Below are 25,000 nucleotides of genomic sequence, written 5' to 3' on the forward strand. Positions count from 1 at the left end.
CGCATTTTTTAAAACTGCCTCATGCCAATGACTCCTTATATGGCTGTGAAGGAGCTAGGAGTCAGCTTACGTTTTCCACGTTTTTCCCAAGGTGTCTGCAGCATTGTGACGTATTTGTAGGCATATCATTGGAAGATTGACCATAAGAGACTACATCTACCAGGTGGTCGCTTGGTGCAATTATTGTGTAATCTCCAGCTGCAGTATTTTTCCGTTTGCTTCTGATGAGAAGCCAACTGCCACCACTGGTAGATTATCAAATAGATATGTGAAAAACACCTTGAGGATTGATTCTAAACAACGTTTGCCATGTTTCTGTCAATATTATGGAGCTAATTTGGAAAAAAGTTTGGCGTTGTAAGTGACTGCATTTTCCGGTCTTTTTCTTTGCCTTTTTGGAAAAAATGAACATTTGCTATCTAACTAAGAGTCTCGTCATTGAAAACATCCGAAGTTCTTCAAAGGTAAATGATTTTATTTGAATGCTTTTCTTGTTTTTGTGAAAATGTTGCCTGCTGAATGCTAGGCTTAATGCTATGCTAGGCTATCAATACTCTTACACAAATGCTTGTGGAGCTTTGGTTGAAAAGCATATTTTTAAAATCTGAGATGACAGTGTTGTTAACAAAAGGCTAAGCTTGTGTTTCAATATATTTATTTCATTTCATTTTCGATTTTTATGAATAGGAAACGTTGCGTTATGCTAATGAGCTTGAGGCTATGATTACGCTCCCGGATACGGGATTGCTCGACGCTAGAGGTTAACGTTGGCCACCTTGCCACCTATCTAACTAATTGAAAAATAACATATCATACTAATTGGAGTGGTTCGAATCTACCCCTGAGTCCAGGTTGATAAAACTGTCATCTCCCACTTTTCTCTGTGACATCTCTCTCCTATCTTTATCAAACAGCTGATGTCTCTTCTCAGAACTACTGGTGGGATGTGTGTGCTGCAGCTCCTGGATCAGTTCTAAACAGTGTTTCCGGTGAGCCCTACAGCAGACAGCTCAGAGTGCAAGAGAAGAGGGAGGAGAGTTGGAAGTCTCTTCCTCCTCTCCTCTTCAAAGGAAATCACTTTTTTTCTAGAAGGTTCTGAAAGTGTTCTGGGCTGTTCTACAGTTCTGAAGGTGTTCTGGGCTGTTCTACAGTTCTGAAGGTGTTCTGGGCTGTTCTACAGTTCTGAAGGTGTTCTGGGCTGTTCTACAGTTCTGAAGGTGTTCTGGGCTGTTCTACAGTTCTGAAGGTGTTCTGGGCTGTTCTACAGTTCTGAAAGTGTTCTGGGCTGTTCTACAGTTCTGAAGGTGTTCTGGGCTGTTCTACAGTTCTGAAGGTGTTCTGGGCTGTTCTACAGTTCTGAAGGTGTTCTGGGCTGTTCTACAGTTCTGAAGGTGTTCTGGGCTGTTCTACAGTTCTGAAGGTGTTCTGGGCTGTTCTACAGTTCTGAAGGTGTTCTGGGCTGTTCTACAGTTCTGAAAGTCTTCTGGGCTGTTCTACAGTTCTGAAGGTGTTCTGGGCTGTTCTACAGTTCTGAAGGTGTTCTGGGCTGTTCTACAGTTCTGAAAGTGTTCTGGGCTGTTCTACAGTTCTGAAGGTGTTCTGGGCTGTTCTACAGTTCTGAAGGTGTTCTGGGCTGTTCTACAGTTCTGAAGGTGTTCTGGGCTGTTCTACAGTTCTGAAGGTGTTCTGGGCTGTTCTACAGTTCTAAAAGTGTTCTGGGCTGTTCTACAGTTCTGAAGGTGTTCTGGGCTGTTCTACAGTTCTGAAGGTGTTCTGGGCTGTTCTACAGTTCTGAAGGTGTTCTGAGTAACTTCTCTCCCCCTGTTTGTCTGTCTTTCATACATAGGCCTATACACAGAGTACAGACAGACACACAGAGACACAAACAAACATACAAACACACACACACACACACACAGGCACACATACTCACACACATGAAGGACACTTCCGCATATGTACAAAAAGTCTGTACAGACAAAAACAGACATCAGGGCGGAAATGCCTTCAGGTTAAAAATCATCTCAGAAATGGCTGTGCTCTCCACCCATCCCTGAGCTCTCTCTTTCTCTCTTTCTCTGTCAACATAGTAGATTCTGCACAATCCGCTTGATACCAACTGTCAGCAAGTCTACATATGATGGTGGTTGTGGGAGCGATGTGTGATGGTTGTAAAAGCGTTGTGTGATGGTCAGTGTGATGGTTGCAGAAGCATTGTGTGATGGTTGGTGTGGTGGTTGTGGGAGCAATATGTAATGTCTGGTGTTCTCACCCGAGCACCAGGTATCTCACAGCAGGCCTCCTGACTGGCCAGGGAGGCGTCACAGTACACCATCACCTGCTGAATGTCCATCTGTGAGACGGGCAGAGATGAAGAGGAAAGGGGGCAGAGAGAAAAGAAGGGAGAGAGAGGGGATGAGAGCGAGAGAGAGGAAGAGAGAGAGAAGGATAACAAATATTGTTAGAGACCAAGTAAACCCACTACAACTACAAGCCCACTACTACAGCCCCAACCATCACCCCTAAGTATACTTGTCCCCTCTTTCCATAATCTCCACCTCTCCCTCCATATCCTCCCTCCTCCCATCCTCTCCACCTTTCCTTACATCTCTCTCCTCCTCCAAGCCTCTCTACCTCTACCTCTCCCTCCATCTCTTCCCTCCTCCCACAGTCTTCACCTCCATATAGCTACTCCCACATACAGGTTGACCCAACCCCATCTCCCTACACCCAACTTCCTACCACAATCAACCCCCCCCTCTCCCTCTGGTCTTCCAGTCAATACCTCCACAGGGGCAGCATCAGTGGCTCTGATGCCCAGCAGGGTGTGTCCTTTGGTGGGTAGCTCTCCCCGGGGCTCCAGGGGCATGGTCTGGATGGAGCTGCAGTCCACGTGTAGAGAGGCTGCTCCCTGTTGGACGCTGAGGGACAGTTTGTGCCAGCCACTGTCCAGGAGAGATTCAACGCCCTCCCCACTGAACAAACACCCAACTGGGTCACTCAGGAGGTCGGCCCCCCGCGCACGCAGGGACAGGGTGGCCTCAGGGCCATTCAGGTCAAGAGAGAACTAGGGGGGAGGGAGGACAGAGTGGGGGAGAGGAAGGAAGGAAGGAGGGAGAGGGGGAGAGGATGAGGCAAGGGAGGGGAGGGGAGGGGGAGGAGAGAGGGGGAGAGGAGGAGGCAGGGGAGGGGAGGGGGGGAGACGAGGAGGCAGGGGAGGGGAGGAGAGACAGGGAAAAAACTGTTGTATCACATCTGTTTGGGAAACAACACCTCTACAGAGAAGTCTACAGATCTGACAGAATCTGATATTGTGTTGTAGGTGTAAGCAATGTTGAAGCCAATGTCTCATTGAATATGCCTATCCAGTCCCAAGCAGTAGCCATTAGGAGAAGGAGCTACACGTTCAGTACAGTGCTTTGTGCCTCAAAGTGATGATGTTAAAGTCACTATGTACTATGGGGAGAGGAATACATGGAACACACTGTAAAGTTAGCAAATACATAGACAAAGGTAATATACTGTATACTAATTATTGCCACTGAAAACACACAATCAATCATTTATAATGAGATGGTTTGCCTGCAATTCATCATATACATGGAGTATTTAAATGTGGCTTCAGACTTATTGTAGAAGTAACATGAATAATAATGAGAAACAACAGAGAGAGAGAGAGAGGAGAAGCTGAAGGGAGGATAGAGAGTGGAGAGATGGAGGAGAGGAAAGAGAGTGGAGAGATGGAGGAGAGGAAAGAGAGAGGAGAAGCTGAAGGGAGGATAGAGAGTGGAGAGATGGAGGAGAGGAAAGAGAGCGATGGAACAGATAGAGGAGAGAACAGAAGAAAGAGAGAGAGAGATGGAGAGGGGAGAGATGAAAGAGGGAGCAGAAGAGAGAGAGAGAGAGATGAGGGAGAGACAGAGGAGAGGAGAGGAGAGAGTGTGATGGAGAGAAGGAAGAGGGGAGGAAAGAGCGTAATAAAAGAGGGTAGAGGACAGAGATGAGAGAGGGAGGTGAAAAGAGAAGTGTATACCTGTGGGTATCCCTGTTCATCAGAGATCTGGAAGAGGTAGATGTTGTCTCTCAGTGTTTTCTTCTTGAGGAGCAAAGTGAAGACCAGCGTGAACTCATCAGGAAGACCATGGGGGAACACCTGACTGAGAAATCAAACTGTTAGTCACACACACACACACAAAGTCTTGTACAGCTAACCTTGTGGGGACACACAATTCAGTCCCATTCAAAACCCTATTTTCCCTAACCCCTATCCCTAACCTTAACCTTAACACGTACTCTTACCCTAACTTTAACCTAAAAACCTATCTTAACCCTAACCCTAAAACTAACCCTAGCTCCTAACGATTCACATAATTCTAACCCTAATTCTAACCTTAACCCTAAAACCCCCTAGAAATAACATTTGACCTTGTGGAAACTAACAAAATAACCCCAAGTTGGTCAAATTTTTGTTTGTTTATAACTATTCACAAGAATAGTTAAACACGTCCGCACATACACATAACAGAAATAACACACACACACATCCACAAGTGTGTGTATGTTTGCGCTGAGACACCGAGAGACAGAGGGAGAGACACAGAACGTACGTGTGTGTCTGTTGTAAGAATAAGGAGATAGGGACACCTGTCGTTAAGGAAGGTGGTTAGTAAGATAAAAACCAGGTATAGTTACAGATGTGGAGGTTCTCTTGAATACTGTATTTATAAGCACAATGTAGCAAAATTGTACGCATTCCGGTGTTCGTTCTATACATCACATTTCTATTGCAAGGTTTTTTTTCTAGATCAAAAAAGGGGCTTAGGTGATGGTGTGGCAGGAAGCATGGCAATGAGCACATTTTACATTTTATCAGGTGGTTAGTAAGATAAAAACCAGGTATAGTTACAGATGTGGAGGTCATTACATTTTGTCAGGTGGTTAGTAAGATAAAAAACAGGTATAGTTACAGATGTGGCGGTCATTACATTTTGTCAGGTGGTTAGTAAGATAAAAACCAGGTATAGTTACAGATGTGGCGGTCATTACATTTTGTCAGATGGTTATTGTCATGCAAAAGTCTGCCGGTCGCACGGTAATTGAACCGGATGAACAAAAACACATTTAGCGTCTCCAGGCCTCCACGTAAACAAGCCTCCTTTGGAGCATCTACATTTTAAAAAGTACAATAAATCCATTGAATATACACAAACACAATAAATCACTTATTTATTTTAGTCAGGTTTAAAGAAACCTTATGAGATGAAGAAAATGTATTTCACTAGAACAAGCACTATGCCATAGGTTGTAGGCCTGTTCATTTAGCAGACAAGATATGCTTATAAGTCCCTGGCCCATTATTTTATATTATATGATTTTATAGTAAGAAGAATATAATTGAAGTTATCTGAATAAAATAGAAACAATATTTTTCCCATTCTGTAGCGAGAGTGTCATATGAAGTGGCTATGTTCAGCGTAAAAGTGATAATTTGAAACATGTCTAATATGCTAGATTTAGAGTTATTTGGCAACTTTAGTTGTAAATGATACAAGCCTTAGAATGTCTCAGAAATCAAACATGTTTTGGCTGCATGGTGCGACTACAGACTATTGATGGTTTGAGAAAGTAGCAAAAAATGCTTCATCTCTGTTCCTTGCCTCAGGCTGCACAGCTGCTCTCTCATCAAGTGATCATAATTTCACCCATCAGACTATTCTCAATTTAATCTTGTCTTTACTAATATGTAAAATGAGTTCTGATTTAGAATGGCCCATTATCAAATGGGCAGGAAAAGGGGCAAGAGAAAAAACGCTTATCATCCATAGCGAATGGAGGCCACTTTCCCGCCGGTTCGTTTCACTCAGGGTGTTTCACTCATGCGGGGTAGGCTACTCTGGTTATCAACGGGTGATATTCCACCCAAACTCGGTAAGCCATGGACTCGCCAACCTTGTCCCTGCAACTACCCAGTGATTATTTTGGGAAACCATGTGAAATCTCTTCAGGAACATGGATAGTAACATGTTTTCACAAGGCTATTTCATGAAACTGTTGACAGTCCCTCTCTCGGTGTCATAGAAAATGGAATAAAGGAGAGAGGAGATGGAAAAGCATGGTGGTGAGATATTCTGTATAGCTAAAGGTAATGTGTCAGCCTACTAATTATGAAAATAGAACTATTACTGTTGAGCGTGAAAAACCCAGCGGCGCTGCCGTTCTTGACACGAGCCTGGCACCTACTACCATACCCATTTCAAAAGGCACTTCAATCTTTTGTCTTTCCCATTCACCCTCTGAATGGCACACATACACAATCCATGTCTCAATTGTCTTAAGGCCTAAAAATCCTTCTACTTCTTAAGGATTAGGGGGCAGCATTTTCACTTTTGGATAAATAGCGTGCCCAATTTCAACTTCCTGCTACTCATTCCAAGAATATAAGATATGCATAGTATTAGTAGATTTGGATAGAAAACACTCTGAAGTTTCTAAAACTGTTTGAATCATGTCTGTGAGTATAACATAACTTATGTAGCAGGCAAAACCCCGAGGACTAACCGCTCAGAATTTTGTTTTAAGGTCTCTGTCTGTTCACTGAGTTCTCATTGGCAAACGAAATGTCTTAGGAACTTGTTTTCAGTTCCTACCGCTTCCACTGGATGTCACCAGTCTTTGGAATTTGGTTGAGGTTATTCATTTGTTCAATGATGCCAACTAGGAACTGCTTAACACTGTTGAGAGTTGCTCAAGACTTGAAAAGTAGCTTGGTTTGTTGTGTTCCTGTATTGAACACAGATTTTTTTCAATTTGATCGATTATTAACGTTTAAAAATACCTAAAGTGGTATTACAAAAGTAATTTGAAATATTTTGGCAAAGTTTATAGGCAACTTTTGAAATATTTTGTAGTGACGTTGCGCATTTTGGAAGTTGTTTTTTTCTGGATCAAACGCGCCAGATAAATTGAAATTTTGGATATATATGCTGCCACCCCCGTGCTTCACGGTTGGGATGGTGTTCTTCGGCTTGGAAGCCTAACCCTTTTTCCTCCAAACATAACGATGGTCATTATGGCCAAACAGTTCTATTTTTGTTTCTTCAGACCAGAGGAAATTTCTCCAAAAAGTATGATCTTTGTCCCCATGTGCAGTTGCAAACCATAGTCTGGCTTTTTATGGCGGTTTTGGAGCAGTGGCTTCTTCCTTGCTGAGTGGCCTTTCAGGTTATGTCGATATAGGACTCGTTTTACTGTGGATATAGATACTTTTGTACCTGTTTCTTTCAGCATCTTCACAAGGTCATTTGCTGTTGTTCTGGGATTGATTTGCACATTTCGCACCAAAGTACGTTCATCCATAGGAGACAGAACGCGTCTCCTTCCTGAGCGGTATGACGGCTGCGTGGTCTCATGGTGTTTATACTTGCGTACTATTGTTTGTACAGATGAACATGGCACTTTCAGGCATTTGAAAATTGCTCCCAAGGATGAACCAAACCTTTTCTGAGGTCTTGGCTGATTTCTTTTGATTTCCCCATGATGTCAAGCAAAGAGGCACTGAGTTTGAAGGTAAAGCCATGACATAATTTTCTGGAATTTTCCAAGCTGTTTAAAGGCACAGTCAACTTAGTGTATTTAAACTTCTGACTGACTGGAATTGTGATACAGTGAATTATAAGTGAAACAATCTGTCTGGAAACGATTGTTGGAAAAATTACTTGTGTCATCCACAGTGTAGATGTCCTAAACAACTTGCCAAAACTATAGTTTGTTAACAAGAAATTTGTGGAGTGGTTGAAAGACAAGTTTTAATGATTCCAACCTAAGTGTATGTAAACTTCCGACATCAAGCATGCACGAGTACTGAGCAAGTGTTTTTTGGAGGACTCAGTTCCTCCTTGAGCTTCTGAAAAGCAGTCTTTTGGGGATGCCCCAGAAACCCTCGTTCTTCTCTCGGCTCAGCTCATTCAATGGCATGCGGTATGTAGCCAGTTGGGGCAGAAACTTAGCGAGGTAGTTCGCCATGCCCATCAGTTGGCGAACATCTGCTACACAGATTCTGGCATCTCCCTGATTACCTTGACCTTGTTGGGATGTGGCTCCAGTACTGAAGCATTAACCCTGTGACCCAAGAAGATGACTTCATCCTTTGCAAACATACACTTTCTATTGAGTGAGACACTCCTGCTGCAGTTTCTGTAGCACTTTGTGAAGTCTCTTGCTGTGTCCTTGTCTGTCACATCCAAACAACAGAATGTCGTCAGCATGGCACCCAGCACCCTTGGAAGTTCTCAAACATTTGAGGTAATGCTCGGGCACCAATAATATGCCAAATGGCAATCTGTTGAAGTGGTAAGTGGTACCTCCCAAATGGTGTGATGAAGGAAGTGAGGAGGTGTGACTGGTGTGAGAGGGATTTGCCAAAATCCAGATTGAACATCCAGCTTCGTGAAAAAGTGCATTTGTCAACATTGCGAGTGTTTAATCTCCTCCTAGAAGAATGAAACGCTCTTATCACTGATTCATTCCCTCTGATCTCTCCATTGGCTTACAAGACAACATCCATCCCTGAGCACCATTCTGTGGGCTCTGTCACTTTGGTTAAAACATCTATGTTCATCCTGACCATCCTGACCAGCTCTCCATATATATTTTTTCTCTCAAGGTGAGTGGAACACAATGTGATGCGAGTCCAACTGAAGCTGTTCTGACAGCCTCCTGTCATTTATTCCAACACCAATTATGTCTCTCATCAGACCTTCTTTAAGCATTCCAAAGTTACAATGCCTCTGCACTCTCTCCCTCATCATTTGGGCTCTCTCAAAAATAACATGGTGTTTTCCTGAACAGTGCTGCTCAAATGCTGCTTTCACATTAGCATACTTCTTTTTATCAGCATCAGTCAATGGCGATACTTCTAAAATATCATCAGCGGCATCCCCCATAGCATATATAAGAGAGTTAACCTGTTTCGTTTTGTTGAGCTGGAGTGGAGCGAAGAGAGGAGCGTGGAGCGGAGCAAGGAGTGGAGCGTGCCCAATTTGACTGGAGCGTGGAGCGAGATTCCCAAAGGCTGGGGTGTCTGCCTTCTCGCCCGCACCAATTTCTCTCCAGTAGCTCTCATTTTCACAAGCTCAGGGCATGACCGCCCCAGCATGTATTTGTAGTCTACTTGTGTGCTGCTATAGCCCATTGCTTTATCTACTGTCATGGAGTTCACAAAATATTTTCATAAAGAAACAGATAAAACACACAGGTGCTAAATCAAGCAGTGGTGGGCCGTCAGGGCCAGCAAGGCCTTCTCTGCTGGCCTAAACATCATCAGAATATATATATTTTTTAAAATATATTTTCCCACAAATATGTATTAAATTATTCCCCAGAGTAAGAGTTACACTCTTCATTTCATAGCTTTCCTCTTGGTTGCACTGCTTCCAGCCCCAGGTTGAGATTTGGAGGGCTGGTCTTTGTTAGATCTTTTATCCAATCATATTCAGCCATCATGTGTTGCCAGGGGTCTAAAATCTGCCCTCAGGTCTTCAGAATCAACAGTGCGGGCGCTTGTAGCTTAAAGTGAATGGAAATTAAAATTTAGTGTCAATCAATCAGCTTTAGAGTTGGCTATTGTACGCCTGCTGGCTGGCTCCAGTGTTACACAGGAGCCAGCTAGCAGGCGTAGTGCGTGCACGTCTTTTGATTGGATTACCAATATTAAGAGGCAGGTCCTATATGGGCAGGTCTCAGAACTAGGAAACTCAGAACTAGGAAACTGAAATTGATAAATTAATTAATTTGCGTACTACTAAGCTGTTTTTTCAACCCACAATGGCGGAAGGAGAAGATATCGATTTGGTCGAGGATATAATTATAACGCCATTCTCAAGACAAACTTTTCAAGAAAAGTTAGACATTGACGCTACAAAGCCTGTCATAGGCGGGAAAGTTCCAACTACGAGCGCTATCAGTGGCTCACAGGCTCCGAGAAGCACTGCAAACTGTACTGCTGGGAATGCCTATTATTTGCAAGTGATCGATTTGGTGTTTGGAGCCACACTGGCTTTGCAAACCTGAGTTGTCTAACCAAGGCAGCAACGAGACACCAAAGTACGGCTGGGCACTTACAAGCAATGGTGCTTTTGAAAACTTTTGGGGACAACCGAGTGGATCTACAGCTCAACGAACAAGTGCGCAGGGCAACGAAGCTGCACAATGAAAAGGCATTGTACTCTTCCCCTGCAATTCTCTGAATAAAAATGTCAATTTCAAGGTGACGCAACGCCTGGTTATACTGCGTTTCTGTCTAAATGTATAGTGTCTAGAGCCATGGCATCATAATGATGGTAATAAGAGGTGGATTAATTCGGGTGGGACTGTGTAGGACTTCACTGAAGGCCCATGCCCCAGGCCCACAGCACGCCACTGAAATCAAGGTGACTTACAAAGATGAGGACCAAGAGAGGGAGTGCAGTGATTTAGTGTCCACAACTAAAGAAGAGAGGGAGTGCAGTGATTTAGTGTCCACAACTAAAGAAGAGAGGGAGTGCAGTGATTTAGTGTCCACAACTAAAGAAGAGAGGGAGTGCAGTGATTTAGTGTCCACAACTAAAGAAGAGAGGGAGTGCAGTGATTTAGTGTCCACAACTAAAGAAGAGAGGGAGTGCAGTGATTTAGTGTCCACAACTAAAGAAGAGAGGGAGTGCAGTGATTTAGTGTCCACAACTAAAGAAGAGAGGGAGTGCAGTGATTTAGTGTCCACAACTAAAGAAGAGAGGGAGTGCAGTGATTTAGTGTCCACAACTAAAGAAGAGAGGGAGTGCAGTGATTTAGTGTTGCAGTGATTTAGTGTCCACAACTAAAGAAGAGAGGGAGTGCAGTGATTTAGTGTCCACAACTAAAGAAGAGAGGGAGTGCAGTGATTTAGTGTCCACAACTAAAGAAGAGAGGGAGTGCAGTGATTTAGTGTCCACAACTAAAGAAGAGAGGGAGTGCAGTGATTTAGTGTCCACAACTAAAGAAGAGAGGGAGTGCAGTGATTTAGTGTCCACAACTAAAGAAGAGAGGGAGTGCAGTGATTTAGTGTCCACAACTAAAGAAGAGAGGGAGTGCAGTGATTTAGTGTCCACAACTAAAGAAGAGAGGGAGTGCAGTGATTTAGTGTCCACAACTAAAAAGAAGAGCAGTGATTTAGTGTCCACAACTAAAGAAGAGAGGGAGTGCAGTGATTTAGTGTCCACAACAGTGCAGTGATTTAGTGTCCACAACTAAAGAAGAGTCCACAACTAAAGAAGGAGTGCAGTGATTTAGTGTCCACAACTAAAGTCCACAACTAAAGAAGAGAGGGAGTGCAGTGATTTAGTGTCCACAACTAAAGAAGAGAGGGAGTGCAGTGATTTAGTGTCCACAACTAAAGAAGAGAGGGAGTGCAGTGATTTAGTGTCCACAACTAAAGAAGAGAGGGAGTGCAGTGATTTAGTGTCCACAACTAAAGAAGAGAGGGAGTGCAGTGATTTAGTGTCCACAACTAAAGAATCATTGTTGAATCTGAAGAGACACCTTTCACAACTAAAATAAAGGAATGAGATGGGTAGATAACTAAGTGTGTCATTGTAGCAAAGAATTAATAAAAACATCTGATCTCCTAAACGTTTCGTTTATTTTCGTTCTATTATCTATACAATAAGGCATAATGGATTTTGGCCCAATATAGGCCTGGCAATTTTCCACATTCTAGGAGCTTTCCATTTTTTATTTGGTTATTTTGCCTGAAAACCTTTAAACATAAATATATATAAATAAATAAACTCGTAGTCTCTGCCCAGCCTGGCAATAGTGGTCAAAAGTGTGTTGAGCATCCCCAGTGGCTCTGCAAGTGTGGAGAGGATATTCTCTGCTGCTGACCGGCTCTCCAGGCACCATCGCATGAGCCTGAAGCCACATACCGGCCAAACTCGTGTTTCTAAAAATGATTTCTAAAAACAAATTTAAAGGCACGAATAAGTCATTTTGCATTTAATTTGTATTTAATTTGAAGTCAGTCGCAGCCTATATGCACAATTTATAGAATATAATCATTAAATACGACAAAATGTTGTTTAAATGTGTCACGTTCTGACCATAGTTTTGTTATTTTATTCATTGTTTTAGTATGGTCAGGGCGTGAGTTGGGGTGGGCAGTCTATGTTTGTTTTTCTATGTTAGTTTTTGTGTTTGGCCTAGTATGGTTCTCAATCAGAGGCAGGTGTCGTTAGTTGTCTCTGATTGAGAATCATACTTAGGTAGCCTGGGTTTCACTTTTGGTTTGTGGGTGTTTGTTTCGGTGTGAGTGTTTTGGCCACACAGTACTGCTTCGGTTTTGTAAATTCACGTTGTTATTTTCTGTTTAGTGTTCTGAGTTTGGATTAAAAATCATTATGAACACTTACCACGCTGCACTTTGGTCCGATCCTTCTTCCACCTCTGAATGCCGTTACAAAATGCTGAGCGCTTTATGTCCCTACCAGCCTATTGTGTCGCCTCACAGTGTATTTCTTTGTAGGATATAGCCTTGAAATCATTTTTTATAATATAGAATAAATAATTCAGTAATGGTTGTTGCAACAATGGTTGTAATGGTTGTTGCAACAATTTTGGTAGATTATTTTAGAAAGAGATCCAGATTGTCTAGCCCAGCTGATTTGTAGGGATCCAGATTTTGCACATCAGCTGTCTGGATTTGGGTGAAGGAGAAGTGGGTGGGGGAGGGGGCTTGGGCAAGTTGCTGGGGTAGGGGTAGTCAGGTGGAAAGAATGGCCAGCCGTAGAAAAATCCTGATTGAAATTATCGATTATCGTAGATTTATCGGTGGTGACAGTGTTTCCTAGCCTCAGTGCAGTGGGCAGCTGGGTGGAGGTGCTCTTCCCCATTGACTTTACAGCATCCCAGAACTTTTTGGAATTAGTACTACAGGATGCAAATTTCTGTTTGAAAAAGCTAGCCTTTGCTTTCCTAACTGACTGTGTAGATTGGTTCCTGACTTCTGTGAAAAGTTGCATATCGCGGGGGCTATTCGATGCTAATGCAGAACGCCACAGGATGTTTTTGTGCTGGTCAACGACAGTCAAGTCTGGGGTGAACCAAGGGCTATATCTGTTCTTAGTTCTGCATTTTTTGAATGGGGCATGCATATTTAAGATGGTGAGGAAAGCACTTTTAAACAGCAACCAGGCATCCTTTACTGACGGAATGAGGTCAATATTCTTCCAGGATACCCGGGCCAGGTTGATTAGAAAGGCCTGCTCGCTGAAGTGTTTTAGGGAGCGTTTGACAGTGATGAGGGGTGGTCGTTTGACCGCGGACCCATTACGGATGCAGGCAATGAGGCAGTGATTGCTTAGATCCTGGTTGAAGACAGCAGAGGTGTATTTAGAGGGCAAGTTGGTCAGGATGATATCTAAGAGGGTGCCCATGGTTACGGATTTAGGGTTGTACCTGGTAGGTTCCTTGATAATTTGTGTCCCTCCCTGTCTCTCATCTAATTCCTCATCTCCCTGTACCTCCCTGTCTCTCATTTAATTATTTATATCCCTGTCTCTCATCTTATTCCTCATCTCCCTGTCTCTCTCTGTCTCTCATTTTATTCTTAATATCCCTGTCTCTCATCTAATTCCTCATCTCCCTGTCTCTCCCTGTCTCTCATCTAATTCCTCATCTCACTGTCTCTCCCTGTACCTCCCTGTCTCTCATCTAATTCTTCATCTCCTTGTCTCTCCCTGTCTCTCATCTAATTCCTCATCTCACTGTCTTCCATCTAATTCCTCATCTTCCTGTCTCTCCCTGACTCTCCCGGTCTCTCATCTAATTCCTCATCTCCCTGTCTCTCAACTAATTCCTCATCTCCGTCTCTCAACTAATTCCTCATCTCCCTGTCTCTCATCTAATTCCTCATGTCCCTGTCTCTCATCTAATTCCTCCATCTCCCTGTCTCTCATCTAATTCCTCATCTCCCTGTCTCTCTCTGTCTCTCATCTTATTCCTCATCTCCCTGTCTCTCGTCTAATTCCTCATCTCTCTGTCTCTCCCTGTCTCTCATCAAATTCCTCATGTCCCTGTCTCTCATGTAATTCCTCCATCTCCCTGTCTCTCATCTAATTCCTCCATCTCCCTGTTTCTCCCTATCTCTCCCAATACAGAAACACACACTAACAGTGATTGACAGAGTATAATATAGGCTACCATATTTAAATAGGCACACACTGCAAGAATACACACACATATGCACACATGCAGAAAGACAGGCAGGACGCACACACACACACACACACACACACACAAACACACACAGTTGTGGTTTTGTTGGCAGCTGGTTTCTCACTGAGAGAAGTGGGCTGACAGTGATTTATAACGTAGAGGAGATCCAAGGGAAATAACAGAAGATCTGCATACCTTACAAAGAGGGAGATATAAGTAAAGAGCAATGGCGGGGAGAAATGAGATATAAGTAAAGAGCAATGGAGGGGAGAAAGGAGATATAAGTAAAGAGCAATGGAGGGGAGAAAGGAGATATAAGTAAAGAGCAATGGAGGGGAGAAAGGAGATATAAGTAAAGAGCAATGGCGGGGAGAAATGAGATATAAGTAAAGAGCAATGGCGGGGAGAAAGGAGATATAAGTAAAGAGCAATGGAGGGGAGAAAGGAGAAAAGAGCAATGGAGGGGAGAAAGGAGATATAAGTAAAGAGCAATGGAGGGGAGAAAGGAGATATAAGTAAAGAGCAATGGAGGGGAGAAAGGAGATATAAGTAAAGAGCAATGGAGGGGAGAAAGGAGATATAAGTAAAGAGCAATGGAGGGGAGAAAGGAGATATAAGTAAAGAGCAATGGCGGGGAGAAAGGAGATATAAGTAAAGAGCAATGGAGGGGAGAAAGGAGATATAAGTAAAGAGCAATGGAGGGGAGAAAGGAGATATAAGTAAAGAGCAATGGAGGGGAGAAAGGAGATATAAGTAAAGAGCAATGGAGGGGAGAAAGGAGATATAAGTAAAGAGCAATGGAGGGGAGAAAGGAGATATAAGTAAAGAGCAATGGCGGGGAGAAAGGAGATATAAGTAAAGAGCAATGGAGGGGAGAAAGGAGATATAAGTAAAGAGCAATGGAGGGGAGAAAGGAGATATAAGTAAAGAGCAATGGAGGGGAGAAAGGAGATATAAGTAAAGAGCAATGGCGGGGAGAAAGGAGATATAAGTAAAGAGCAATGGAGGGGAGAAAGGAGATATAAGTAAAGAGCAATGGAGGGGAGAAAGGAGATATAAGTAAAGAGCAATGGAGGGGAGAAAGGAGATATAAGTAAAGAGCAATGGCGGGGAGAAAGGAGATATTAGTTGGACAAAGTATGAGTTGCCTATAGAGAAAAGCAGCAATAGAGAGTGTATATGAGAATGGGGTGACAGAAAATGACATTGAAAGAATGATCCATGCCCTGAGGGCATTGTGAAATGCCTTCAAAACCAGCCACTAGGGGCAACGGTGAGTGTTATTACCATCAAGTAGGCCTGGGTTTTGGGAGTAATCCCATGACTCTTGGAGAAGGAATTATGTCAGGATGTTTTGGTAGTCGGGGCAACGGTGTTGGAGCTGTCCCAGTCTGAGCTACACAGAGGCAGACACACACGTACTCACAGCTATCTTTACAGCAGAACATATAGTCACCTCAGGGTTTGTTTCTCATGGAATCACCTGTCATCTTGACATGAACTGATAACCCCCTTTCACTCGTTCATACAATCGTTTATATTTATTTGTTCCCTTTCTCCACCCCTCTGTTGAGAAACAGAGCCACGTCTACAGTGTTTTAAATCAGAGAGCAGAGGCATCTGCTGATAGACTCTTATTCTTCACTCTACTTCTAGCCAGGGAGGGAGAGAGAGAAGAAACAACAAAGAGAAAGAGAAGAAAAGCAAGCAGATGTTTTCTTATGTATCTGTTTATTTAGTCTCTGGAAGAGGGAGAGAAGAGGGGGGAAAGAATGAGAGGGCGAGAGAGATACATAGAGAGGGAGCGAGAGACAGAAAGAGAGATAGAGAGCGAGAGAGGGAGATGCGAGAAAGATGGATAGAGAGAGAGAGAGAAGCGAGAAAGATGGATAGAGAGAGAGAGCGAGAGAAGTGTGTTGTCTGAAGAAAGAGTCTGTCTCTCAACCAACCGTAATATGACTCCTAAACAGCAAATAGACCAGTGTTACATAGTGTTGATTTTTCAGTGTAACATTTATAGTGTTGTTCAAGTGTAAGAGTCACATTCTCTCTGTAAGAGTTAAATTAACACTAATTGGTGTTAATTTGCAGGTGGATTTAAAAAAATATTGTTTGTTTTAATATGTATTTTTATGTACATTGATTAATGTTATGCTACTCAAATATATACTACTGTTCAAAAGTTTGGGGTCACCTGGAAATGTCCTTGTTTTTGAAAGAAAATCTAATTTTTTGTCCATTAAAATAAATCAAATTGATCAGAAATACAGTGTGGACATTGTTAATGTTGTAAATGACTATTGTAGCTGGAAATGTTTTTTATTTCATTTATTTAATGGAATATCTACATAGGCGTATAGAGGCCCATTATCAGCAACCATCACTCCTGTGTTCCAATGGCACGTTGTGTCAGCTAATCCAAGTTTATAATTTTAAAAGGTGAATTGATCATTAGAAAACCTTTTTACAATTATGTTAGCACAGCTGAAAACTGATGTTCTGATTAAAGAAGCAATAAAACTGGCCTTCTTTAGACTAGTTGAGCATCTGGAGCATCAGCATTTGTGGGTTCGATTACAGGCTCAAAATGACCAGAAAGAAGAACTTTATTCTGAAACTCATCAGTCTATTATTGTTCTGAGAAATGAAGGTTATTCCATGCAAGAAATTGCCAAGAAACTGAAGATCTCGTACAATGCTGTGTACTACTCCCTTCACAGAACAGTGCAAACTGTCTCTAACCAGAATAGAAAGAGGAGTGGGAGGCCCTGGTGCACAACTGAGCAAGAGGACAAGTACATTAGAGGGTCTAGTTTAAGAAACAGACACCTCACAAGTCCTCAACTGGCAGCTTCATTAAATAGTACCCGCAAAACACCAGTCTCAACGTCAACAGTGAAGAGGTGACTGCAGAGTTGCAAAGAAAAAGCCATATCTCAGACTGGCCAATAAAAATAAAAGATTAAGATGGGCAAAAGAACAGAGACACTGGACAGAGGAACTCTGCCTAGAAGGCCAGCATCCCAGAGTCGCCTCTTCACTGTTGACGTTGAGACTGGTGTTTTGCGGGTACTATTTAATGTAGCTGACATTTTTTCTAAATCTGTTACTTGGACTTATTGCACCCGCTACTGAAATGGTTGTTCCAGTTTAGATGATTTAGGTTGTCTCATATCTTAGTCTTAAAAATTCTAAATGTTGGTTAGTCAACATTTTGGAAGCCAACATAAAGTGACATATGGGCCTGATTTTGCTTGTAAACCATGAGTTTCAGGCCACTGTATTAGTCTAAAACTAGGCCCTCAAAATAAGGCCTTATGAAATACGTGTTGTATTGTGTTAAATTATTTAATTTGAATGATTACATATTGGCATAGGATGTCACTTGGTGAAGGCCACAGGACTGAGAATGGATGAATGCAACAACCATGTCTCTCACTAACAAATACAGTCATGGGTGGTAAAATCTACAATTTACTTGAAAGGCAAGGCACTCTGGGAAATATGTAAATAATGTTTTACACCAAGCAGTGTGATAATGTATCACCAAAAAGTCTGGACCCGTATAGACACTGGACCGGTGTTAAATTGAACACTCTGTGTTGATTTAACACTGGAGAATTTGCTGTATACTATAAGATTAGTGACACCCGGAATAACTGTATTTTGATCCACAATACAACATAATCAAACGCAAAAAATAGAAAGAAAATGTACAGACTCTCTGTTCTCTTCATCGTATTGGTATCATGCCATACAAAACAGCCTGATGATTTTTCTCGTGGCTTTCAAAGCTTTTGACTCCTGACCTGCTAATTTCTGTTTGTCATATTTCCAGAGTTACTCGAGACGCTGTGACACACAATATATGTGACAATATTATGCGGCACCTTGAGAACACAACGTCTGCTCTAAAACGACTTAGAGGGGGTGATATATTGAGTTATCAAGCCAGAAATCCCAACAAAATACTGCAGCGTGATATACACTTGGCAGCTCCTGGGGCACTTTCATGGTTTATCAGACTGGAGAAGGAAAGAGAGGGAACATTCACCAGACTGAACACCAACAACTCTGAACCACAAGAGACAGAATGTTTAAAAAGGTCAGTGTGGTCTTAATCAGGTCCTCTACATAGTCTGACAATGGTGAACAAAAAACGGATAAAAACCTTTAAACACCCGCCATATAGAACTAACTTAAATATGATTAAGGTAAATGGTATTAAAAGTAACATATGATGTTAAAATGGCTGTCACTTGTATATGTGTTCACTCCAGGAATCCCAAACCACCTACTGCTATTGTTAATGTGACTGTAACAGTTTTGTGTTACTGCTGGAGGAAAATATGTGGTATTCTGGTCTTCTGCTAAAACAATCAGAAAGTAGGCAGCTCTATGTGTTCAGGGTGAAATTTCTACTGATCTTGGGTCAGTTTTGCAAGGTTAGGATTGTGGGAGGGGAAGCTGAATGAATAGTCACAGCAAAAATTGGTTTCACAGACATACTGTCAGTACAACCATCACCCACCTCCATTCACCAACATACTAAGTGGTGATTTAAAAAAAGAGCTGGAGTAAGAGAGACGAATGAAGAGAAATGAAGAGAAGGAGGAAGAGAGAGAGAGAGGGGGGGTTGAGAGCAAGAGATAGAGGAGGTAGTGAGAGAGCGAGAGAGAGAGAGGGGGGTTGAGGAGGTAGTGAGAGAGCGAGAGAGAGTGTGTGTGTGAGAGAGAGAGAGAGAGGGGGGGTTGAGAGCAAGAGAGAGGAGGTAGTGAGAGAGCGAGAGAGTGTGTGTGAGAGAGAGAGAGAGAGGGGGGTTGAGAGCAAGAGATAGAGGAGGTAGTGAGAGAGCGAGAGAGTGTGTGTGAGAGAGAGAGAGAGAGGGGGGTTGAGAGCAAGAGATAGAGGAGGTAGTGAGAGAGCGAGAGAGTGTGTGTGAGAGAGAGAGAGAGAGGGGGGGTTGAGAGCCAGAGATAGAGGAGGTAGTGAGAGAGCGAGAGAGTGTGTGTGAGAGAGAGAGAGAGGGGGGGTTGAGAGCCAGAGATAGAGGAGGTAGTGAGAGAGCGAGAGAGAGCATCCTGGAATATCCAAGGCCAGAGGTCATCTGCCTTTCCTTCTTCTTTGCAGATCGTCTCAAGCTCTGTCAGGTTGGATGGGGAGCGTTGCTGCACAGCTATTTTCAGGTCTCTCCAGAGATGTTCGATCGGGTTCAGGTCCGGGCTGTGGCTGGGTCACTCAAGGACATTCAGAGACTTGCCCCAAAGCTCCTCATGCGTTGTCTTGGTTGTGTGATGAGGGTCAGTGTCCTCTTGCAAGGTGAACCTTCGGCCCAGTCTGAGGCCCAGAGAGCTCTGGAGCAGGTTTTCATCAAGGATTTCTCTGTGCTTTACTCAGTTCATCTTTGGCTCAATACTGACTAGTCTCCCAGTTCCTGTAGCTGAAAAACACCCCCACAGCATGATGCTGCCACCACCACGCTTCACTGTAGGGATGGTGCCAGGTTTCCTCCAGGCGTGACGCTTTGCATTCAGGCCAATCTTGGTTTCTTCAGACCAGAGAATCTCGTCTCTCAAAATCTGAGAGTCTTTAATTGCCTTTTGGCAAACTCCAAGAGGGCTGTTATGTAACTTTTACTGAGGAGTGGCTTCCATCTGGCCACTCTAACATAAAGCCCTGATTGGTGGAGTGCTGCAAAGATGGTTGTCCTACTGGAAGGTTCTCCTATCTCACAGAGGAATTCTAGAGCTCTGTCAGTGACCATCTGGTTTTTGGTCACCTCCCTGATCAAGGCCCTTCTCCCCCAATTGCTCAGTTTGGCCGGGCGGCCAGCTCTAGTCTTGGTGGATCAAAACGTATTCCTTTTAAGAATGACGGAGGCCACTGTGTTCTTGGGGACCGTCAATGCTGCAGACATTTTTTTGGTACCCTTCCCCAGATCTGTGCCTCGACACAATCCTGTCTCGGAGCTCAATGGACAATTCCTTTTACCTCATGGCTTGGTTTTTGATCTGACATGCACTGTCAACTGTAGGGCCTTATATAGACAGATATGTGCCTTTCCAAATCATGTCAAATCAATTTAATTTACCACAGGTGGACTCCAATAAAGTTGTAGAAACATCTCAAAGATGATCAATGGAAACAGGATTATTCTGAGCTCAATTTCGTGTTTCATAGCAAGTATTTTTGTTTTTTATTTTTTATAAATTTTCAAACATTTCTAAATACCTGTTTAGGCTTTGTCATTATGGGGTATTGTGTGTAGATTGCTAAGGATTTGTATTTATTTAATACATTTTAGAATAAGGCTATAACACAACAAAATGTAGAAAAATTCAAGGGGTCTGAATGTGTTCTGAAGACACCCCCACTAGATTGCGCTACTTTAAAGAAGACAGCTTCTCCATCCTGGAAGGAGAAATCAATCATTTCCAAGCCCAGGGACATGTACTAGTGTGTGGCGACCTAAATGCCAGAACTGGACAAGAACCTGACAACCTCAGCACACAGGGGGACAAACACCTATCAGGAGGAGACAGCATTCCCTCCTCCATATGCTCTCCTAGGCAAAACTACGACAACATAACCAACAAAAACAGGTCACAACTCCTACAGGTCTGTCGCACGATGGGAATGTACATAATCAATGGTAGGCTTCGAGGGGACCCCTATGGTATGTACACATATAGCTTATCACTTGGCATTAGTAATGTAGACTACTTTATCACTGACCTCAAACAAGAGTCTTTCAGAATGTTCACAGTTAGCCCACTAACACCCCAATCACAGCAAAATCCCAGTCTACTTGAATAGAGCAATACTCAATCATGAGGCATCAAAGCCAAAGGAACTGAATGATATTAAGAAATGCTATAGCTGGAAGGAAAGTAGTGTGGAAACCTACCAAAAAACTAAAACAAATTCAATACCTTTTAGACAACTTCCTGGACCAAACTTTCACTCTAATAGTGATGGTGTAAACTTGGCAGTAGAAAACATAAACAGTATATTTGACCTCTCAGCTTCCCTCTCAGCTTCCCTCTCATATAACAATGACAAATGATTTGATGAAGAACGCAAAAACCTAAGAAAGAAATTCAGAAACCTATCCAACCAAAAGCATAGACACCCAGAAAACCTGAGCATACGCCTTCACTATTGTGAATCACTAAAACAATACAGAAATACACTACGGAAAAATAAATAATAGCCTGTCAGAAATCATCTCAATTTTATTGTAGAATCCATAGACTCTAACCACTTCTGGGAAAATTGGAAAACACTAACCAAACAACAATACGAAGAGTTATCTATCCAAAATGGCGATGTATGGATAAACCACTTCTCCAATCTTTTTGGCCCTATATCAAAAAACAAACAGCAAAAACATATACATGATCAAATGCAAATCTTAGAATAAAATATTAAAGACTACCAGAACCCACTGGATCCCCAATTACATTGAATGAACTACCAGGACAAAATACAAACCCTCCAACCCAAAAAGGCCTGTGGTGTTGATGGTATCCTCTATGCAATGATCAAATATACATAACATCATCCTTATCGCTGGCATCTTCCCCAATTTTTGGAACCAAGGACAGATCACAAAAATTCACAAAAGTGGAGACAAATTTGACCCCAATAACTAACGTGGGATATGCATCAACAGCAACCTTGGGAAAATCAGACTCGTACATTTCCTCAGTCAAAACAATGTACTGAGCAAATTTCTAATTGGCTTTTTAGCCAAAGTACCGTGCGACAGACCACATATTCACCCTGCACACTAATTAACAAACAAATAAACCAAAACAAAGGCAATGTCTTCTCCAGCTTTGTTGTCTTCAAAAAAGTTTTTGACTCAATATGGCATGAATTTCTGTTCTACAAATTGATGGAAAGCGGTGTTTGGAAAAAAAAACATGACATGATCAAATCCATGTACACAAACAAAAGGTAAATTTGGCAAAAAACACACATTTCATTCCACAGGGCCGTGGGGTGAGACTTGGATGCAATTTAAGCCCCACCCTCTTCAAAGTACATATCAACGAATTGGCGAGGGCACTAGAACAGTCTGCAAATCCCAGCCTCACCCTAGTAGAATCTGAAGTCAAATGTCTACTGTTTGCTGATGATCTGGTGCTTCTGTCACCAACCAAGGAGGACCTACAGCAGCACCTAGATATTCTTCACAGATTCTGTCAGACCTGGGCCCTGACAGTAAATCGCAGTAAGACAAAAATAATGATGTTCCAAAAAAGGTCCAGTTGCCAGGACCTCAAAAACAAATTCCATCTAGACACCGTTGCCCGAGAGCACACAAAAAATGATACATACCTCGGCCTAAACATCAGCGCCACAGGTAACTTTCAAAAGCTTTGTACGATCTGAGAGACAAGTGGTGACCTAAGATGGTACTAACTGTTTTGTGTGTGTGTGCATGTGTTTGCCATTAAAAGGAACATATAATTTGACATAGAAATTAGGATCTGGCTAAAAATACTTAAATCGGTTATAGAACCCATAGCCCTTTAAGCTTGTGAGGTCTACGATCCGCTCACCAACCAAGAATTCACAAAATGGGACAAACAACAAATTGAGATTCTGCATGCAGAATCCTCCGTGTACAACGTAGAACACCAAATAATGCATGCAGAGCAGAATTAGGCCGATATCTGCTAATTATCAAAGTCAGAGAGAGGGAGAGAGGGGGGTGTAGAGTGTTCAGAGAGAGAGAGAGAAAATGAGAGAGAGGGGGGTGTAGAGTGCTCAGAGAGAGAGAGAGAGAGGGGGGGTGTAGAGCGCTCAGTTGGAGCTTGCAACGGCAGGGTTGTGGGTTCGATTCCCACGGGGGACCAGTATGAAAAAAAAGCATGAAAATGTATGAATCCCTACTTTGAGTCGCTCTGGATAAGAGTGTCTGCTAAATTACGTAAATGTATATGAGAGCGAGAGAGTGTGTGTGTGTGAGAGAGAGAGAGAGAGAGAGAGAGGGAGAGAGAGAGAGTGTGTGTGAGAGAGAGGGAGAGAGAGATATAGTAGTGATAGAGGATCTACTGTGTGGGGCCGATGAGATGGGAAAATAGAGAGAGAGAGAGAGAGAAAGAGGCAGAGGGAGAGAGAGTCAGATAGAGAGATATAAAGAGAGAGCTAGCAGCAGTGATAAAATGGAAAAAGACAGAAGGAGAGAGGGAGACAGAGGGTGACAGACAGACAAAGAAAGAGAGTTAGTTGTGATGGAGGGAGGGAGGAGGACATACTCTGTGGGGTGGATGAGTGCTGTCTTGCCCAGTCGGAGGATAACGGGTCCTCGGGGGTTACGGATCTTCCTGACCGCTGCTGTCTTGAGCAGGGAGAAGCGCCGCACCAGATTGAAACCTGCATCAAATCCATCACCACATTAATCCTCAGGCCAGGCAGAGTAATCAATCACAGAGAGGAGCCACAGTAGATCAGACAGGATAAACAAGATGGTACTAACTGTTTTGTGTGTGTGTGCATGTGTTTGTGTGTGCGTGTATCATTTACCTGTGATGTTGTGTCTGGCCGTCTGAGGGAACTTCCAGTCATCTACCTGTTGGGAAGGGCATTGTACTTCTGGAGAGAGAGAATGAGAGAGAGGAGAGTAAGAAGGAGAGATGGACAAGACAAAATACATGTTGTGTGAAATTCAGACAAAGGACACACAGTAACGTCAGAGCAAAATAAATAGATATGGTGATTAAGACAGACATTGTCCTTTGCTACTGTATATAAACCCCCCCCATGTACAGGTCAGCCTCAGGTCATATTGTGGAGCACACACAAAATCTGTCAGTGGATCAACTGCAGGAGGCTGGTGGCACCTTAATTGGAAAGAACAGGCTCATGGTAAAGGTAAGAGCGGAATAGGTGGAATGGTGGAATGGAAACCATGTGTTTGGTGCCATTCCATTGACTCCGTTCCAGCCATTATTATGAGCCGTCCTCCCCTCTGGGAGAGAGAAAGGAAGAGAGAGAGAGAGAGAGAGAGAGAGAGGCACGTGTCACACATTCACACAATTGATGGATATATCCTCACCCCGTTAGCAGATGTCAAGGAGAAATGTGTTTGCTGTCATATTGTGAATCTGTAATATTGTGAGCCCTCGCTACATTGTGAGCCCTGGGTACATGTTCAGGGTCAGGTAGGGGTTCAGTAACATAGTAACATGTTCAGGGTCAGGTAGGGGTTCAGTAACATAGTAACATGTTCAGGGTCAGGTAGGGGTTCAGTAATGTAGTAACATGTTCTGGTTCAGGTGTGACCCACTTTGTTCCTGGGGTCTGTCCCAAATGGCACCCTATTCCATATAGTCCACTACCTGTACATGGGTCCCGGTCAAAAGTTGTGGTCTATATGAGGAATAGTGGGCCATTTGGGACAGACACCCTAGAATGATTCTGAGAGGAACATTAATGAATGGTCACCAACTCTAACATACCTAATTCTACTAATCAAGGTCTTGATGAGATTATTGATGGATTGGGCTGTTTTCCTAGCTCTCTGGGACCAGGGCTGGTGACCTCCACTGTCTCCAGTCCTACCAGTATGTTAGAACTATAAAACCTAAAGGATTGTACAAGTCTGGAGATTGTCCAATAAATCCACATTGACACACACACACACACACACACACACACACACACACACACACACACACACACACACACACACACACACACACACACACACACACACACACACACACACACACACACACACTGCAACTAGGAGGACACACATACA

General features: G+C 43.0%; 1 protein-coding gene across 8 annotated transcripts in view; it reads right to left on the reverse strand.

The window, feature by feature from the left end:
* Positions 1 to 25,000, reverse strand: part of LOC112264430 (collagen alpha-1(XVI) chain-like) — a 112,553-nt gene that overhangs the window by 69,512 nt on the left and 18,041 nt on the right. For all 8 annotated transcript variants that reach the window (XM_042295284.1, XM_042295289.1, XM_042295286.1 and 5 more), the window contains exons 3-7: positions 23,761 to 23,829; positions 23,493 to 23,610; positions 4,034 to 4,157; positions 2,786 to 3,067; positions 2,273 to 2,353 (exon numbers count right to left, since the gene is read on the reverse strand). In XM_042295284.1, coding sequence (XP_042151218.1) covers positions 2,273 to 2,353; positions 2,786 to 3,067; positions 4,034 to 4,157; positions 23,493 to 23,610; positions 23,761 to 23,829 — 674 coding nt within the window. The remainder of the gene's footprint in view (positions 1 to 2,272; positions 2,354 to 2,785; positions 3,068 to 4,033; positions 4,158 to 23,492; positions 23,611 to 23,760; positions 23,830 to 25,000) is intronic.

Source organism: Oncorhynchus tshawytscha, linkage group LG13 (genome assembly GCF_018296145.1).
Source record: "Oncorhynchus tshawytscha isolate Ot180627B linkage group LG13, Otsh_v2.0, whole genome shotgun sequence".
Classification (NCBI taxonomy): domain Eukaryota; kingdom Metazoa; phylum Chordata; class Actinopteri; order Salmoniformes; family Salmonidae; genus Oncorhynchus; species Oncorhynchus tshawytscha.